At 60.0% G+C, this 18834-nt stretch overlaps 1 protein-coding gene across 1 annotated transcript in view; it reads right to left on the bottom strand.

Annotated features, from left to right (window-relative positions):
- MYO15A (myosin XVA) overlaps positions 1–18834 on the bottom strand; it is a 48708-nt gene that overhangs the window by 13933 nt on the left and 15941 nt on the right. Inside the window, exons 15-50 of the mRNA XM_045083656.1 lie at positions 18683–18778; positions 18126–18257; positions 17550–17675; positions 16841–16918; positions 15893–16041; positions 15733–15778; positions 15437–15561; positions 15049–15166; positions 14594–14769; positions 14032–14116; positions 13324–13377; positions 13146–13227; positions 12930–13060; positions 12344–12439; positions 11144–11379; positions 9631–9812; positions 9274–9346; positions 8875–9066; positions 8416–8567; positions 8215–8309; positions 7637–7757; positions 7349–7416; positions 7197–7274; positions 6857–7037; positions 6607–6739; positions 6171–6276; positions 5958–6030; positions 4523–4644; positions 4231–4290; positions 3696–3771; positions 3234–3349; positions 3031–3149; positions 1855–1996; positions 1117–1228; positions 964–1038; positions 304–482 (exon numbers count right to left, since the gene is read on the bottom strand). Of these exons, the coding sequence (XP_044939591.1) occupies positions 304–482; positions 964–1038; positions 1117–1228; positions 1855–1996; positions 3031–3149; positions 3234–3349; positions 3696–3771; positions 4231–4290; positions 4523–4644; positions 5958–6030; positions 6171–6276; positions 6607–6739; positions 6857–7037; positions 7197–7274; positions 7349–7416; positions 7637–7757; positions 8215–8309; positions 8416–8567; positions 8875–9066; positions 9274–9346; positions 9631–9812; positions 11144–11379; positions 12344–12439; positions 12930–13060; positions 13146–13227; positions 13324–13377; positions 14032–14116; positions 14594–14769; positions 15049–15166; positions 15437–15561; positions 15733–15778; positions 15893–16041; positions 16841–16918; positions 17550–17675; positions 18126–18257; positions 18683–18778 (4185 nt within the window). The remainder of the gene's footprint in view (positions 1–303; positions 483–963; positions 1039–1116; positions 1229–1854; positions 1997–3030; positions 3150–3233; positions 3350–3695; positions 3772–4230; positions 4291–4522; positions 4645–5957; positions 6031–6170; positions 6277–6606; positions 6740–6856; positions 7038–7196; positions 7275–7348; positions 7417–7636; positions 7758–8214; positions 8310–8415; positions 8568–8874; positions 9067–9273; positions 9347–9630; positions 9813–11143; positions 11380–12343; positions 12440–12929; positions 13061–13145; positions 13228–13323; positions 13378–14031; positions 14117–14593; positions 14770–15048; positions 15167–15436; positions 15562–15732; positions 15779–15892; positions 16042–16840; positions 16919–17549; positions 17676–18125; positions 18258–18682; positions 18779–18834) is intronic.

Below are 18834 nucleotides of genomic sequence, written 5' to 3'. Positions count from 1 at the left end.
GCTCCATTCCACACACCCAACCCCGCCTCATTTGCCGGCCCCACCCCAACTGGCCCCCAGGCTGGTCCTGCTCCAGGGGCCTCATCACAATCCTTCTGCTGACCCCCACCACCCCAACCCCATTTGGCCATACCTCCAGCCCTCTCAGGTCCCATCCCCTAGGTCACACATCTGGCTAGCCCTACCAGGTTCTCCTATCCTGGAACTGGTCACACTCTTGGCTGACCTTGCTCCCCTCTGCCTCCACTATCAGGCTGAGCAACCCCTGCGTTCCAGCCCCATGGCCAGCCCAGCAGGTCTCACCTCCCTCCTGCGGCCCACCTCCCATGCAGCGGCTGTGGAGGCCACGGCAGCAGCCACAGCTGCAGCCCGGCCCCTGCCTGGCTCAGCTGGCAACTGTAGGAAGTCGGGGGCGGCCGCGGGCTGCACCAGCTCCGAAGGGAAGCGGCCCACACGCCCGTGGATGGTCCCGAACCTCCAGCCTAGGGGCCAGGTAAGGAAGGGTCTGGGACAAACAGAAGGGTCTTGTCTTGGGATTAAGGGGCCCCTGAAGGGGTAATCGAGCTCCTTCCTGCCCTTGGCCCAGGGTCTGTGAGGGAGCCCTACCGGGAGCCTATCTGCAGATGCGGACACGGGGACAGGGAAGACATTCCCTCAGTGGAGGTGGACGAGAAGACATGGTGCTTGTAGACCCTCAGGCAGAGAGAGACCCAGGCCACATACAGGGGAACACTAACACTTGCAGAGACCCCTCAGCCTGACATGAAGACAGAGGGCTGGGCTAGGGGGCTGCCAGGAGGACAGACAGACGGCTGGGCTAGGGGGCTGCCAGGAGGACCGCTCTGGGGCAGGAGAAACCCCACTGAGCCTGTGTAGTGCCAGCTCATGAAGCCAGTTAGGGTTTCCAGGTTTGGGAGCCAGGGAGGCTAGACGGGGAGGGGGCAGAAATCTGGGGGTATCCACCAAAGTCGGGGCCTCTGCGCCGTAGTTCCTCCAGGTACACCACCTTCTTGCGGACAACACAGCCGGCACTGTACCCTGGGGGTCAAGCTGATGTCAGCACAGGCCAGGAGGCCCCTGGCCCGGCCTCCCCCTCCAGTACCCAGCATCTCTGACCCGTTCGGGGAGGCTCCAGGGGCTGCAGGTGGATGATGTCGCCCTTGTGGAAGGCCAGCAGCGCTGGGTCTTCGGGCAGGAAGTTTCTCACCGCGACCACATAGTCCGAGCCCTGGGAGGAGGGCCCGGGAAAGGGGCTGTGGTCCCACCACCACCCCCCCGGAAGCCTGGGGCCATGCCCTGGCTCCTCTCTCCCACAGGTATTCCTCCCTGATTCCTGGGCAACATTCTGAACATTCCGTGGGTGCAAGAGTGAAGGATGCTGTGTGAGTCAAAGGGGTTCCTACAAATGTGAAGGGCTGGAGCTGAGAGTCTGAGGGACACTGGGTGGCCGTCAGGACGTGTACAGGCCTTACCCATCCCACCCCCCCAAAGCTGCCCCACTGAGGCCAGCTGCTGGGCCTGAGGCTGCCTGGTGGGGAGGAAGGGAGGCTGCGGAGGCTGAGGTGGGTACTTGCCCTGGGGCTCGGGGTGGGGCTGGGGTGACACCTGTGATGAGGGCATTAGGAAAGGCTTTGAGGGAGCTGGCAAAAGTGGGAACAGGTGTCCCAGACACGGCCTATGCAAAGGCCCGAAAGATGCCAGATGTCTGTGGACACGGGCACGCACACATACCCACACACACACACTCACACCCATGCCTCCCAGGCCGGGCAGCAGGCATGTCCATGATGCAGAAGAGCCCTGTTCTCTGCCCCCAGGCCCCTCAGGAAAGGGCATCTGTAGGAGGACCCTGACCTTCTTCAGCTCCAGGATGAAGTCGTCCACCAGGGTCTTGACCTGGTGAGCTCGGGCTGAGAAGAGAATGACCTTCTCACTGGCCAGGTTGAACTCCAGCATGTTCTGGGAGGGGATGGTCACAAAGAGGATATCCGCAAAGCTGGAGGATGGGGAGAGTCATGAAGGCAGGGCTCCTTGGCCGGAGGATGCCGTCCTCCCTTCCCATCCTGGTCCTTCTGTTCCTGCCCTGTATGGTTTCCAAAGCCCAGTCCCACCCCAGCCCCCTGCCCCCTGCCCCCTGCCCCCACGGGACCTGGGAGCCTGCCTACCTAGCCTCCCCACCCCATCCTGCCTGTGGCTCCAGCTCATTTCTTAGCCCCTGTGAACTCACACTCCAGCCCTCACTACACTTTGCCTTGCTCTGTTTGTTTCTTTCTCTCTCTCTCTCTCTTTTTAAAAAGATTTTATTTGAGAGAGAGAACGTGCACACAAGTTGGGGGGTCTAGTGGCAGAGGGAGAAGGAGAGACAAGTTTCCTGCTGTGCAGAGAGCCCCATGCAGGGCTCTATCCCAGGATCCTGAGATCATGGCCTGAGCGGAAGGCAGAGGCTTATCCACTTAACTGACTGAGCCACTCAGGTGCCCCTGTTTGTTTGTTTCTTAATCCAGCCTTCTAGGTCTTGCCCACAGAAACGCCTCTCTTTCACCCACTGACCAAATTCTCTGCATCTTTCAAAGCAAGGAGCTTTCACACAACCAGCGAGCGAGGCTCTGTCTCTGGGCTTGTGTGACAGAGGACAAAAGGGGCTGCTGGCAGAGGAGGGGTCCGCAGACTCCGTGATGTCTTATGCTGGAGCACCCTTGCCCTTCCCGGCTGTTCACAACACAGACACCCACACTGCACAGTGAGCTCTGGGAGGGCAGGTCTGGGGTGTAGGCTAAGAGGCAGGACAGGGTGGCGGGCTGCTAGCATCATCCACGTCCTGGTTTTGTGAGTTGAGACAAGCCACTTCTGTCACAGAGCCTCAGTTGCCCTGTCTGTAAAATGGACTTGGCCCAGAGCCTGGCACATCACAGGCAGCTGGCAGTTGGCTGGGGCAAGAGTCTGGGAGGAGAGGCTGCTGTTGGTCCACGCCCACCTCCAGCCAGCCCCATTCTCACCCGCCTGTCCCCAGGTCGCCTGTCCCCAGGTCACCTGTACGTGCGCAGGACCTGCAGCTGCCCGCCAGCCTCCCGGCTGCCCTTGACCATGCGCAGGAGTTTGATGCCTGTGTGGGACACGGCTAGGATTTGCACGCCAGTGCCCACGCTGCCCTGGGTGGGGATGAGGGACACGTGAGTCTTCTAGTCTTCTCCCTGAAGCCCCTGGGTGAGTGGGGGCCAGCAGGGGGCTCGCACCGTGGCGGGGAAGAGGCGGGAGAAGTAGACCTCCCAGCTGTCACGTGCGGTGCTGACCACTGCCCGCTTCACGCTCTCCGTTGCCAGGGGCCGCTGTGTGTCCAGCTGGTTCTGGGCTAAGGGATGCCAGGTCAGGTCAGAATCCTCCCTCCCCTCCCCTGCCAGCCCACATTGCAGGGAGGGAGGCTGACACCTGGCAAGAAGATACTGGAATTGTGTTCTCAGTGTCTACAAGGGGAACCAAGATCCACGGACAGACAGGATGGCTGGGGACACATGGTGTGTTAGGCAAATCTGAACTCAGCCTGACACCTGGCCAGGGAAGATGCCAGAAACAGAGCCAAGGGAGCTGTCCAGGAGGCAATCAGGGCTGGGTTCGTCATCCCCAATCTCCCTGTGGAAGGGGCTAGCCTGACTCTAGCTGGATGCCCCATCCGTATCCTTTCCTGTCTCCCATGGTACCAAACAAGGCCTTCATCTTCAGTCTCTCATCCTCAGAGATGCGCAGGCAGGCCTCGGACAGCGTGTCATGGAGGATCTGTGGGAATGAACCCCAATGCAGGTGGCTGGTGAGACTCCCCCAGCTGGGAACCCAGGCTGGACTGTTCTAGTGGGAGTAGGAATGCGGAGGTTTCTACTTATGTGGCAGTGGGGTCATCTGTGTGAATCAGATCCCAGTTACAGAGGCCCCTCTCCTTCCTCCTCTCTTCCTGCCCTTGGGCTGTAGCTTCCTCCTGTACTTACCGGGGCTGAGATTTGATTTCTGAATACCATCCCGCTCAACCCAATACAAATCAGGTGTATCTGGTTAAATCCAAATTGTGGGCTTACTGACCTTGACAGTGGAGGTGGGAAATTCAGTAGAACAACTTCCCATCCTCGCTGTGGTCAAGGACCCCATATCCAAGAGTACAGAAATGAAATCTGCAGACAGCTAGTCTATGTACCCATTGCCCTGGTGAGTACACTGAGGCAGAAAGGGACGAGAAGACCTCACCTGCCGGAACAAGAGGTCTAGCTGCACAGGATGGCTGTAGCTGTCCTTGGGGTAAAACACCTGTGGGATTGGGGCTCCAGTGAGGCCCTTGGGACAGTCCCCTCGCTTTGCTTCCCACCGGGCCCCATCCCCTAAATACAACGGGCTCCATCCTCTGGCTCTGACTCCGCCCCCTTACATGGACCACGTTCTTGTGCCCCACCCCCAGCTCCGCCCCTCCTCCCTGTCCCCTGCAGGGGAGAGGGCTTCCCCCCCATGCAGCCCCTCCCTTGGCTTCAACAGTGTCAAGTACCTCTTTGCGCAAGAAGATCCGCCAGGGGGCGTCCTGGTAGCCGTAGAAGTTGGGGTTCACTAGGCGGTGCAGCCGCGTCTGCCGGGGTTCCTCAGGGGGCTCCAGAGACCGCGACGGCGGCACTGGGGAGCACAGTGAGTCGGGTAGGCATGAGTCAGAGACACAGGGCCGATGAGGGAAGGGACTGGGGGCGACCTCTTGTCAGGTAAGGGCTAAGAGGTTTCCCACACCCCTGACAGTGGACACACCAGTCATGAGGGCACAGGAACAATCATAACAGCTCAGCTCTGGCTCAGTCTTTCATTTGATGCATATACAGAGCACCTAGTGTATGAAGCCGGTCTGTGCTAGAGGCTGGGTGTGAACAGTAGAGACAAAACCCATGTCCTTGTGTTGACAGTCTTGTGTTAGGTGTTGATGGAACAGCAAGAAATAACAAAGGTCTCAGTTCTAGGAGCTGGGATGGAAATAAATCTTGTATATTTAGGAGAAAGTCTAGGGGCTTGTCTGTGAGGGTCCTTCAGTCTCTGTGACCTGGCATACCTCTCTGAGATGACACTTAGCCAAGACCCGAATGAGGAGATGGGCCAGGCATGCAAAGATCTTCTGGGGAAGAACATTCTAGGTATAGCAAGTGCAAAGGCACTGGGGTAGGAGTGGGCTTGCTGTGTTCCAGGAACAGAGTGTACCAAAGGGAGAGTGGGAGGGGATGAGGTTATAGAGGTGGGCAGATTGTGCAGGGTCTCATAGGCCATAGTGAAAAGTCTGGAGTTCATTCTAGAAATCATGGGAGAGTTCTTGGCAGAGACATGATGTGAGCTTTTAAAACATGTTTTAAAAGATTGTATTTATTTATTTCAAAGACAGAGATAGGCAGAGAGGCAGGCAGAGAGAGGGAAGCAGGCTCCCTGCTGAGCAGAGAGCCCAATGCGGGGCTTGATCCCAGGACCCTGGGATCAAGACCCGAAGGCAGAGGCTTTAACCCACTGAGCCACCCAGGTGCCCCAACATGATGTAAGCTTTTAAGATATACTGTGGTTGCCATGAGGCAGAGAACATAGAGATTAGGGTTCCAATTATGAGTCTAGGGGGGCTGAGTTTATATTCCTGGTCTGACCCTTTGAACCGTGTGATCTTGGACAAGTCACGTAACCTCTCTGTGTCTGTTTTCTCATCTGTAACATAGAGACCGGAACAGTATTTCCTTGAAGGATTTGAGTGGGGATTTACTGAGGCCAGAGCAGGTCTAGCCTGAAATCAGTGTTACATAAGTGCTGATATACTTACATGAATCTGCACAGAGTAGGTCCACAAGGGCTCAGGGACACAAACACACATGCCACGGACATGAAGACTGGGACTCCCCTGTGCTCACACAGGCTTATACCCTTGGACCCTCATGCCCCTCTCTCCCTTCTTCCTCCTGGCCTCTCACCTGGAGTGGGTCCGACGGATGGCCTTGGTGTGCTGGTCACTGGCTTGACCAAGGCCACAGCCTCTCTGGGCACCTGTTCCCACCACAAAGAGAGTGCTCAGGGGGCAGAACGGAGGCGGGGAGCCAGGAAGGGGGCAGTGGCAGGGGCAGCCGCTTATAGGGGCAGATGGCTTTGGAGGCACTCCAGGGCCGCAGCCCAAACGTGTCCCTCACCTGGCTGCCCCCTGCTGCCGCTGGGTCGCCCATCTGCCCCTTGAGGATCATTAGCGCCTCCTCGTGTGGATCTGGCCGCTTCGCAAACATCTTTCCGCCATCCTTCCTGATGGATTGGATAGGGGTTTTTCTTCTTCCCAGCTACAAATACCTGTAACAGGGAACTTCTTCCTCCACCCCCAGCCCCACCCCCATCATTACATGTGAGCGCACAGAGAGGGTCAGAGACTGGCCTGAGGTCACACAGCACAACCTAGAGAGTGGTCTCAGTCTTCCTCTGGCTGAAGGATCATTGGGACCATCTGCGTGAGCAGACTCACTCCCTGCAGGGTGCCGGGCAGGGGGCTGCTCCCCAGGTGGACGGGCCCACAGCAAGGAGGGCCCCCCCCACATACCGTCCAGAGTGCTGGATGGTGGGGACAGGGGCAGAGCTGACCTGAGGGCCTCGGGCCGACCTCCCCGGGGCGGCTGCTGGTACTGCCTCACGATGTTCTTGATCTGCTGCGTGGGCTGCGGGAAGTGCTCTGAGTTGAGTGTGGAATACCGGACCAGATCTGGACAGGGTGCAGCTGTAGGCAAGGGGGGGTGGGGGTGGGGGACAGGGTGAGGCCCCAGGGGACACACTACAATCCCAGTCCTGTCCCGGGAAGCCCCCCCACCCCCAACCACAGGGATAGGACACTCACTGGTTTCTAGACAAACCCGGTGCTGAGCTAGAACAGGGACGGCCACGGGCTTGGTGGGGGGTCTTGGCGCCTTGGCCAGAGGGGCAGGGGCCAGAGGCTTTGGAGAGGAGCGGAGGAGCACAGGCTTGGCTGGGGGTCCAGTGCCCACAAACTGCGGCCGTGCCTCTGGTGGTAGGGGTTTCTGCAGAGAACAGGGGATAGGGTGTGCTTCCTGGGACACACCCGCCTGTTCTTAGGGACCCCACATTTACGCCCAGGATGGGCTGCGGGGCAACTGCCCCAGAGAGGAACAAAAAAGCCCCAGAGCAGCACGCCTCTCGGCTGGGCAGGCCAGGCTCACCTCCGGGGGCAAGGGCCTTGGGGTAGGGCCCAGGGGCTGCTGCTGGAGTGCCATGGCCTGCAGGGTCATCTCCCGGGCCTGGGGAGAGGTGGTGGTGGTGGTGACTGGCAGGCCCAAACTCAGGGCACCCCCCGCACCCATCCGGCACTCACCAGGAGGACGGCCTGCTTGTGGATGAAGGCCTGCTGCAGGGCCAGCGTGGAGGCATCTAGGCCTGGGACTGGGGGGAGCCGAGTCGGAGGGCGTAGATCCCAAGGGATGGGAGGTAGAGGGAAATAGGAATTCCCCAGCTATCCCCCACCCTGCCGCTGTCCCCCTCACCCCCTCCCGCCAGGCCCGTGGCTGCCTCCATCCTAGCAGGTAGAGGAGCCCCGAGAACCAGCAGGAGAGCCCCCCTCATCTCGCCCGACCCCAGAACCACCCTGGGGGCAGGCACTGACTTGGCTTTGGCTTTGGCTCTGGGGGTCTCCTGGGGGGGTCTTCAGTGCTGCTACTACCGCTGCCACCAGGCTGGCCTCCCCCTTTCATGCGATAGGCAATGGCTGTTGGCTTCTCCAGGTCCTGGGGGCAGCAGGTGGCTCAAGTGTCTGCCTCACTGTCATGCTCCTCAGACACCAAGGCAACGGGCACCCGACACCAGCCACCTCCTCTGTCCCTGGGGCGTCTGCTCCATGCCCTGCCTCCAGTCATGCAGCATACCAGTCAGTACTCCCACAGCTGTGCAAACTCCCCAAACCCATCCCCCTTCCCACAGGTGAATGAACAGGTTCCAGGAGATGCTATGCCCTGCTCAGGGCCCACATCATGCCACGGAGGGGCTCCTGGAAGTTCCCAGAATGAGCAAGGGTGCCTGAGGGGGCTGGCTCCCACTGGAGGTGGAGGAGGGGCCCATGGGTCCTTCTGGGGTCAGCCTGGAGCATCTTGAGCCACGGGGACACCCTCAGCCCTGGCTGTGAGATGCTCCTGAACCACCCTGTGGTCCCAGCTGTCTGCAAACACCACCCTCGCCAATCCCTACCGCATCCCCGTAGGACAGCACGGGGTCGAAGAGGCTGTCCAGGTAGCCGTCCAGTCCCTTGTGGGGCACAGAGGGTTCTCCCGGGGTGTCTGAGTCTGGTTGGGAGGGTGGGGGACACAAAAGCCAAGTTCTTTTCTCCTGCTAATCTCCCCATTGCCTCCAGGATCCCTCCCCACCAGACAGTGGCCACTCCTGGCTGGCCTTGGTAGTTCGCTGTCCCTCTCTGGGTCCCATTTGTACCGTCCTCGTTGTGGCTGCAGTACCCATCGGAGTCAGCTACTCTGGGCACGTGTCCCTGGGCCTGGGGCCTGGTGGGTGTGTCCTCATCCGAGTCCCAGCTGTTCCCAAACAACCTGTAGGGAAGGGGGCCCTGGAGCAGCTCCCCTCCTACAAGATCGTGGCTCTCCCTGAATCACCCCCCAACCCCACCACCATGTTCTCTCTGGGCTCTGGAAATGGGTGACTCCCTCCCTTTAAAGGTGGGACCCGGACGGGGCAGCAGAACATCGGGCTCTTGATCTTGGGATAGTGAGTGCGAGACCACGCTGGGTGTAAGTTGCTTAAAGCTTAGGTTTAGAACTCAGCTCTGAACCAGCAGCTGGGAGAAAAACCGTGTGTGAGGAGAGGCCATCTGCGTGAAGGGCCCGGGTAGCCACCTACGCTCTGGGGCCTCCCCTGCCGGCCACAGGCCCTTCTGCACCCACGATGAAGTAGGACTTCTGTCTCGGGAAGTCCCGGAGCAGCTCGAGGTTGGACACCAGGTCCAGCACATAGTCGTGGCCTGCCAGCTCTGCCCACTGGACCCCATGCCTCATGGCCACCGTCCAGCCCCGCCAGCCGTCTGCCAGGCCCCTGGAGACAGTACATGGAGGAGCAGGGATGAGGGACGGAGCCAAAAGGTACTGTCTGGAGAAACCATGGAACATGAGCCAGACCCTAAGCATGACCAGAGTGGACCCCATGGTGGGGGGAGGGGTTGTCTGGTCTCCTGCTCCTCCCCCTCCCTCCTTCTGCACCGGCCTTGGGTGCCTTCCAGGGTGGGGCCTTCCAGGAGCCAACCTGTGCCGCAGAATGTCTCCAGCCACCTCTTCCCCCGTACTCCAGGAGTGCACCGGGCAGGAGAACTGGTCGCCTGGGGCAGATGCTGGGTTCAGCCAGGATGCATCGGCGGCCCAGGCCTGCTCCTTCCCTGCCTGCTTGCCCGCTCTTGTCCTGGACGCTGGATCCGCACCCTCCCGGCCCCCGCTCCCTTCTCCCATTCCAGGTCCTGACCTCTCTCCTAAGACACACCCAGAGGGCCCCTCCCCAGCATCTCCTGATCCCTGGGGCGCACTGGGGCCTGCTGACTCCAGTGGCCCCTCTGGAGGGAGAGAGGGACTAGGGAAGGCAGCTCGTGGTGGGGAGAGGACAGCTCACCATTGAAGCAGCCCACGTCCAGCGCCATGCTGGCCTTCTCCTGGGTTGCTCTCCACTCGAGCTGGGTTGGCGGGAAGGTGCGGGCCACCCCAGAACCCTGCTGTTGGCCTTGGCCCATGGCCTGCATGAGCCGGTGCTGACACACAGCCTGGAAGCCGTTCTGCCCGTGATCAGACACAAACCTGATGGGCAGGGGAGTTGGAGCCAGGATGAAGAGGGGACTGTGGCTAGATAGAGGGGGATTCTAAGTCTAATCTGAGGGAGGCCTAGGCTAGCCCAGAGCTGTGAGGTGAAACTGACAAGGCCCCAGCTCTGAGGCTGGCTGGGAAGGGTCCCAGGCTATAGTCCAGAGCTCTGGGATGACACTGAAGGGGTCCCTTGAGAGCCCAGAGTCCCAGGACTAAGCTGAAAGGGTCCCAGGCTAACCAGAAGTATCTTTAGCCAGCACAGAGGTCCAACGAAAGGCCAAACAGGTTCCAGGAAGGCCCACCAAAGCTTGTTGGAGCAAAACGTCATTGACAAGGTGGGCTCTGCAGCAGGGTGTGGGCAAGAATGCGGACTCTGAACACTCTTCCCATCCCTTCACCAAGCCTCCCATGGGGTCATCTGCCCCCTCTGAGCCCGCCTCCAGCTTCTTATCCATACAAGAGAGATGGCTGAAAGGGTTCAACTTGACCCAGGCCCAATCAGACTGATCCCCTCCAGAGGTAGGTGCCCCACATACGTGGCTCTCTGGCTCCTTCCCTCCCTGCTGCTGGAACAGCCGTGGAGCAGGCCCACGGTGGCCGCAAGAGGGAACCCAGAGCTGTGCCCACAGGAAGCCCCAGACAGGCAGGCAGTGGTCCTAACCTGCTGCCCCAGCTTCCCAAGACTGACCCTCTGAGCAGGAGTGGCCCTGCACACTGAGGCTCACAGCCCCTAACCCATTGGTCCTGTTACCAATGCTAATTCACAGGTGAGGAAAGAGACTCAGAGAAGGGCATTGACTTGCCCCAGGTCACACAGCAGGGAAGTATCAGAGCTGGGCTTTGCACCCGGGGCCTGCCTGAGCTCGCTCTTTTGCAAATCACCTTTCTCACCTGGCATCATCATTGTCATCAGCATCACCAATATGATCAGGATGCCAACAAGATCTACACCCACACACCACATCCAGTATTCTATAGGTTGAACCTGGGATTTGAACCCCGACTGTCGTGTGTCCAGCCTCTCCACTCCTAACTACCTGGCCCTTTTCCCATGTCATGACAAATCAGCGTCTTTTCCCCAAATTCCCCAGACCCTGGTCTCGGCCATCGTCTGAGTTTTGTCTGAGCCCTACCCTCCAGAGTGAACACCTGCCGTCGTTTCTGGCTCAAGCCCGGTGGAGACAGAGACCAGCCTCTGGTCCAGCCCCAGTGCCTGAGCTTCCCAGCACAGAGACCTCACTCCCGCCCGGCCTGACCTCTTACATCCCGCCCCGGGGTCCTCATGCCCACATCACCATCCTCATGCCCTGGCCAGGTCCACTCACTTGAGCAGGTACTTGTTCAGGTGCGAGGAAGGTGCAAAGCCGCTAAGGCAGGTAGCCAGTAAGAACCAGCCACGCTCGGCATTGTGGGCACTGGGATTGCGCCACACCTGGTTTGCCAGCTGCGCCAGGATCTCGTCCCGGAGTTCAGGTATCGCCAGCCCCTTGTGCACGATGTAGTTCCCGAAGACATTTTCCTGGGCACCATACAGGTGGGGGTCGCCCATGAAACGCAGGATCTAGGCCACAAACAGACTCTCCTGGGCCTCTTGGAAGGTGGTTCCTGCCAGGGTCCCACCACCCCCAACACGCACCCCTCTCCCATCCTTTCCCCATGTTCCTGGAAAGCCCAGATAACAGCCCCCTGTGTCACAGTATAATTGCCATGCCCCGTGCCAAATGACCAGGCGATTTGCGCCAACTACGATAAAGGTCGGGATCCCAAGTGCATTCTGACTTTCTCTCCTGCTCATGAAGCTTCCACGAGCACTTTCCATACAGCCCCAGCTCTAGCCTGCATCCCTGGCCTCCAGCCAGCCCCCACCTCCTGCTCCAGGCCCCAGAGAGCACTCTATAACATCCACATCTGACCAAGCACCTTCCTTGGTTTCCCAGGGCCCTTGGAATGAACTCCAAGCTCCAGATCTGGCAGACAGGCCCTTGGGACCCCTCCCTGCCTCCCTGACTTTCACCAACTCATGTGTTGACATCAAGTTTTTCTTCTCTCTGTGCCTTCTCCATCTGTCTCAGCTAGCAGACTCTGAGCTCAAATGCTGCACCCCCCCCAACCCCGCACTTTCCCCCCAAGAAGCCCTCTCTGATTCTGTCCATCCAGAACGGGATTAGGGCTCCAGTCAGACTTCCTGGCCTCTGTGCCTGACCTCTGTCCATGCTAATCGTCACTGGTCAGGTGTACTCTGCCTTCTCCCTTGGACTAGGAAGGCCTCGAGGAGAGGAACCAGATCTATTCTTGGTGTCCCTGGGAAGCTCTTTGCCAGGAAGACGGCTGGGAGAAGAAAGTCTCCCAATCCCCCGAGTGGGATTAACCCTAGCCCAGAGTGGAGCCCAGATTCCATCCCACACCAGAAGTCTTTCCTCCAAAGAAGAGCCCCGGGCTAAATGGCCTGGGCTAGTGGAGGACCAAGGATGGCAAAAGGAGCCTCACGGCCTGAGACTTCAAAGGCGGCCTGGGCGGACCCTTACCAGCTTGAAGACGCTCACGGCTTCCGCGTGGCACTCTGCTGGCAGCCGCGTGAGGGGTGTCCTCAGGGGCACTGTCAGCATCCCGAAGGCAGGTTCCTGTGGACACAGGGCGGGGCATGGGACTGAGCTGGGGCTTGTGGGCACATCTGGATACACTGCTCTGTGCCAGGGACGGGGACAAGAGCCAGGGAGCTATGGGCTCCTTTCCCCAGGGTGTGGATGAGGCTACTGAGGCCTGAAAGGGGGCAGACCATGGCCATCAGCAAGCTGGGGGTGGAGACCATCTGAGCGTCCTGGAGAGTCGGAAATGAAAAACGGGATGATGTCCCGTGGCTCGACCAGTTGTTAGACATTTGAAATAGTTCCAACTGGTGGGCAAACAGCCACTTCCTAAGCCCCCGAGGGCCCCCCACTTCCATCTAGCCCTCCCCCAGAGCCCCCAGCCTCCTCATGATCCAGCAACTCAAGGGCTCATACCCCACGCCGCAGGGCACGGCCAGGAGCCTGCCCCAGGCTGACATCAGTGTGACTTCTCGTCTGTCAGTGCCCACTGGCCAGGCCCACGTGGGACCACGCCAGCTTTTACCTTAAAGTGGCATCGGACAAACTTGGCCATGGGGTAGTTGTTGATATCCAGGGGCAGTGTGACACGGGGTTCAGCCTGGAGCCGGGGAGTCCGCACAGGGGCCACCCGGGGCACCTGAGCTGCTCTGAGGCCTGTGGAGAGAGGGAGGTTGTGGGGCACCAGAGTCCAGCACTCACCCACACCCACCCCCCACCCCAGGGTCCAGCACTCACGGACCTGCCACAGCTTGTAAGAGTCCTGCCAGCTCAGCAGGTACCTCCAGGTGCCCCACAGCTATCACCTCCCGCTTGCTCAGCTCCTGGAGGGACAGCCCCGAGTGAGGGGCAGGCCCGCCACAACGCCCGCCAGCCAGCCTCCCTTCTTACCCCTGCTGCCACCCAGCGCCCACACCCACCTCCAACTCCCGGAGCCGCGCCTCCTCCGCCCGGAGCCTCCGCTCTGCCCTCAGCTGCAGGAGAGCAGATGGTCAAGGCAGGGGAATGGTGGGCAGAGGCGACGGCAGGCCCCAGGCTGGGGGCAGCCTGAGCCGGCTCCCAGAGGGTGGCTGACGCCTTGCAGGCGGCAGAGGGAGGCAAAGATATGGCCGGAGAAACAGGAAGGGAAGAGCGAGAGACAGAGACACCAGGCAGAGGGAGTAATACTTGGGAGAAAGGGAAAGACCCATAGGTGGTCCCCTCCTCTCCCTTCACAAAGCCTTCAGTAGAAGCCGGGTAGTTCTTCAAGGCTTTGGGACTACATTTGTCCTTTGCATCGTTGGTTTATATGACAACAGGCCAAGACAGGCATTGAAGTAAAAGGAAAACTGTATCTAGGGCGGCTTCAGTCGACAAATTCTGTCATACCCGACGACTGAAGGCCTTGCTGTGAACCTGGCACAGGCCAAATCCTTCATGAGCAAGATCTCACAGAACCCCCTCCACAACCCCTGGGGAAGGCGGGTACAGTGACGATGGGCAAGGTCAAGGTCACAGCTAGCGAGTGGCAGAGTGGGCATTGGAACCCAGGACTGTGTGAGGCCAGTAGTCCCCTCCTAGGTGCTAAGTGCCTCCTCCCGCCCGCTGCCGCCTGGTTCCCTGGAGCAGGTGGAGGGGCCGGCCTGCACCTTGAGGTAATGACGGTGGTTCATGTATGTGTGCACCAGGGACCGGAATTTCACCAGGTTCCTCCTCATCTGCTGATACCGCTGCCTGGAGGGAGTGGGGGGATGGGTGGGTGGAAAGAAGTGTGTGGGGGAGGGAATGGGGCAGGCAGGGGTTGGGATCACCGGGTGGCCAAGGTGCAGAGATGCCCACGCCAGCCCGGCCAGGATATCAGCACCCAGGGTTCAGTATGGGAGCCCTGTACAGCTCAGAGAGGGGCAGTGGCTTGGCCAAGGTCACACAGCCAATTAAGTGGCAGGGCCTGGACCACACTGCTGGGAGCAGGCCCACCCCAATGGGTTGTCCTCCCAGGGCTCCTAAGATGCAGGCTGGGGCCCCTCTTGGCTGGAGAGATCAGGAGGGCCATGGGCTCGGTGGGCAGGACGGCCCAAGGCAGAGCCATAGTGGGAACATCCTTCTGGCTGAGGCTCAGCTCTTACTTGCACGCCTCGGGGCCAGGGAGCTTCGTCGTCGTACCACCCCCCCCCCCACTCCGGGGAGCCCTGCCCCGGGAGGACAGGGTACCTGGCCAGGTAGCCCCGGGCCCGGCTCTGCAGCAGGACGATCTTGCGCCGCAGCGAGCGGAAGCGCCGGCGGATGAGGAAGCCGCGGAGGCAGCGCTGCAGGGTGAGGGCCGCCAGGTGCAGGACGCGCTCCCGCATGCTCTCCAGCAGCTGGTGCAGGTGCTCCTTGAGGAACAGCTGCGGAGGGCAGGCGGCCGTGAGGGTCTCCCGGGAGGCAGCGGGGGAGGACCAGCTGGGGTGGGTGCGGGGCGGGCTCAGCTCGGAGAGGTGGGAGGAGCTGCGACCGGGAACCGGGTGGAGAGCCCGGCCCGAGTAACGGTCCCCAGACGGGACCAAGCCCCACCGCGCTGCTCTCTGGGTCAGGAATGTTCGGTCGCGCCGTTTCTCATTCCATCGTCTCACTCTGAAGCCCCTGAACTTGTGGCTTCCAGGGGCGGCGCGTGGGGTGGGGCTCACCTTGCTGACCCCGACGCGGTACATACTCGGCAGGACCGTGCACAGGCGGCTCAGCACGGACACGCACATGTCCCCGCTGGCTGGCAGGTTGTGCTTGAGGGCCACGAGACAGCGGTACCTAAGGTTCCCGTGGAATAAGACACTTTACTGCCACCTGCTGGAAACTTGTAATAGCTTCAAATTACTCCTAGAACCTACACACACACAGGCAGTGAAACTAGGAAAAAATGCGGAAGGATAAATCTGCTCTGTGATAGCTGGCCGATGATGAGCTTGGGTGGTGAACAACCTGAGCAACTGTGCATGGCAGGCTGCGTCTTGCCTGGGTTCTGGGGCCGCGGGGGAGCTGAAGGATCTGTGGAGCTCAGGAACCACCCTACTGCGGTACCTGTCAATGAACACCTGGAAGGGCAGGCGCACTGGAAAGCCCTCTTTGCGGATTCGCACAGTCTCCAGCACCCCCGAGTAGCGCAGCTGCGCCATAACTACGTCTGGCTCAAAGAGGCCTGGCTCCTGTAAGAACGGCCCAGATAGGGAGTTTGCACACCAGTCCACCCACGTGTCCCAGGCACTAGCAGTTACAAACAGTCCCCACAGTGGGCTGGGCGGATGGAGGCCCAGAGAGGCACAGCCACTTGCCCCAGGTCACACATCATGGGGAAGAGGATTTGGCTCTTCACATACCTTCTTGTGGTTGGGCTTCAGGCACCGTACGAACAAGGGGTTACACCTGCGCAGGGGCAGAAGGACGGCAGTGTGAGGTCCCAGAGAGGGAAGTGTTGACCATAAAGGTGGTGGTGTGGGTCAGAGGTGAAGCTGGATGCCCACCCCACTACATGCTCACCTCTCCATCTTTTCTACCAGATCCAGGAGCGACTGTTGGAACTTAGCGGCCACTGTGTGTGCCTTGTGGAGCCGGGTGACAGAGCTGCTCTGGCCCAGGCGCTGAGGGGCAGCCTGTGGGGCGTGGCTGGAGAAGAGGTGTGCCACCACCTGAGCAGGGGTGGGCAGCAGGCCGGGGCAGTGGTCCAGGTGCCCGGAAACAGGGAGACACGGCAGGGTAGGGGCCGAGAGACAGAAACAAGGAAACAGAAGTTGGTGGTGAGACCGGGGTGGGGGGAAAAAGAAGTTAAAAACAAAATGAGCCAAATCTCCAGACCACAGGGATCAGAAAACCACCTCCTTGGGCCCCTGCCCTCTCTGCAAGGCCACTGTCCTCCTGGACCACACCCCTCTCAAGTCAAGGTGCTCAGCACCTTCCAAGGGACCTGTCTTGTGGTCGGGCTGACTTTTTTCCTTCTGTCTGACTGTGCAGCTGATCCTGAGGTGACCTTCCACACACATGGTCATGAACTCTGGCAATGACCTCAGCAGGGTGCCCATTTGACAGAGAAGAAGGTGGACACCCAGGGAATGGGGGAGGGTGTCTGGAAACAACAGGGCTATTTGGGAAAACTGCTCAGTGAAGGGACAGGGCAGGGCAGGCTGGGTGGGTAGGGCCGGGGGACAGGCAGGGTGATCCAGTGGGACCAGCTAAGGGCATGGCTCTTCAGGGGTCAGGACCAACAATGGGAGAAAGTACAGAGCAAGGCAAGACTCTGGGTTAGGGCTGAGATCAGGGTCAGAGCCTGGCTGGACCTGGGGTGTGCGAGAGGCAGAGCCAGCACCTGGGTACCTAGGGGACCTCCCCATTTCCTGGACCGAGAGAGGGACCTGATGGTGGGCTGGTTGCTCTTGGAGTGGGGGGTGTGGGACAGAGCGGTAGGAGCGGTAGGAGGTGAAGCTTGCTCACCCGCGTCCGGCTCCGCACAAAGAGATCCAGCACGTCCTGGCGCACCTGGTCGTGGTTCTTGTCTAGGAACTTGTGCACCTGCAAAGGGGTAACAAGGGGCAGCTTGGGTTGGAGCCCACGCAGCCTAGGGGCAGGGCAGGGGGATAACCTACCCCAGTGTGCTTCAGTCTGTCTGCTCCCCTCCTCCTTCCTTCTTCCCTACAGTGGGTCAGGGGCTCTCTGTCCCTGCCCTTCCGGGCCTCTATCTCCCTATCTGTCCTAGAGAATACGGGACCCTTCCCCCTCCTGTGGTCCCCTCCCCTTCTGCCCCCAATACCCTTCCCATCTTCCGGGGATGGGGCACCAGCCATAGCTTCATATAAACAGTCTGGGTCTTGGCCCCATCCTTAGTGGAGAACCCTGTCCTCTATCTGTCCTCCAGATGAGGAAAACGGGGCAGGGACATGTCTGAGATAACAGAGTGACGGCATCAGCGTCATTACTGGTAACAGCTACTCCTTATCACATTCAGCACAGGAGATGGGCACTATCATTAGCCCCATTTTCCAGATGTCCCCACATAGGCTCAGAGAGGTAAAGCGGTTTGCCCAAGGTCACAAAGCTGAGGATCCGCAGGGGGCCAGAACTAGAACCAAGGGGGAGTGTCTGCAGCCCCTGGTGTGCTTGTGTCTCCAACTGCGGACGCTGTGCAGGCTGTCCTGGGTCTCACCTGATAGGTGACTTTGCCTGCGTAGTGCTTGATGGTGAACTCGGGCAGTGGCATTTTGGGCTTGGAGTAGAGCGGGTTGGCGCCGTGGTGGTAATGGCACTTCTGTAGAAATGTGTGGTCTGTGGCCTGCGGGCAGGCGGGGGTCAGCGGGTGCTCAGGGGAGCCGGGCACCCCATTCTGGGACTAGTGGCAAATCCTCCAGCCCAAACTGCTTCCAGGTGAGCGCTGGGGAGCAGCAAGTCACAGCTGCCCTCAGTGGCCCCACTGCCCTGACTGGGGAGGCTTAAGCGGAATCCCACCCTGGACTTGCATCTTCCAATCAAAGTCTGAGGTCCAGCCTCAAGGTCACCTCCTTCAGGAAGCCTTCCATAACTTCCCAGGCTGGTACCCTCTTCTGGACACCCACAGCCCCCTATCCAGCCTCCGTCACCCAGGTTGTGAATTGTAGGTTGGGTGCCCTGAGCTCCTGTCCCCCAGGCCAGAGCAGATAAGAAGGCAGGACCTGGACCTGATGAGGCCATAAGGCTCAGAGACGTTGACCAACCTCACCAGGCTCACACAGCACCCATGGCTCACCTGGGGAAAGCAACACTGGTCATCGAGGATCCGCAGGATGCCGTAGGGCTTCAGCGAGATGAGGTTGATGCATGGCTGGTTGTCGGCAAAGGTGATCTCCCGCCAGTCGATCTGTTCCCGAATGTACTCCTCCTGTAGGCATACAGCGCTTAGCCTCCTTGCCCTGCCCAGGCCGCACCCACCCTGCCTCCTAGGCTGGAGCCCCGTGAAAGGGTCTGGCCAGGGGCACCTCTGCTCCCACAGAGAGCTCACTTCCCGGGAGGGCAACACGAACCATCTCTGTGTCTGGTTCCACCCTCCCCCTGGGACAGCCCTGCAGTGGGGGAGAAGGATCCCCCACAACGCCAAGAGGGCTTTTGTCGGCTCAGCACCCAGCATCTTCTGTGTCCAGAGCACAAGCCTTCATGTGCTGGCCCCCGGCCCAGAACACCTTTCCCTCCCCTCCACCTGACCACTTCCAGTTTGCCCTTTGAGAACCAGTATTGCCCTGCCTGGCCCCAAGGAGGCCCACTGGCCCATCAGGAGGGGACATGAGTGCTCAGGGAGGCTCTGCACACCTGCTCCTCCTGGAAGACAATCTTGTTGAAAAGGTACTGAAGGTTCTCATTTGCATAGTTGATGCACAGCTGCTCGAAGCTGTTGAAGCTCAGGTCCTGCCAGGTGGGTGGTGAGGCTGGGCCAGCTCCCTCCTTGGCCAGTAGCCCACGTG

This window comes from Mustela putorius, unplaced genomic scaffold (genome assembly GCF_011764305.1).
Source record: "Mustela putorius furo isolate JIRA1106 unplaced genomic scaffold, ASM1176430v1.1 tig00000731_pilon_pilon_pilon, whole genome shotgun sequence".
In the NCBI taxonomy this organism is placed as follows: domain Eukaryota; kingdom Metazoa; phylum Chordata; class Mammalia; order Carnivora; family Mustelidae; genus Mustela; species Mustela putorius.
The sequence above is the reverse complement of the archived record's forward strand: the minus strand, read 5'-3'. Positions and strand labels throughout refer to the sequence as shown.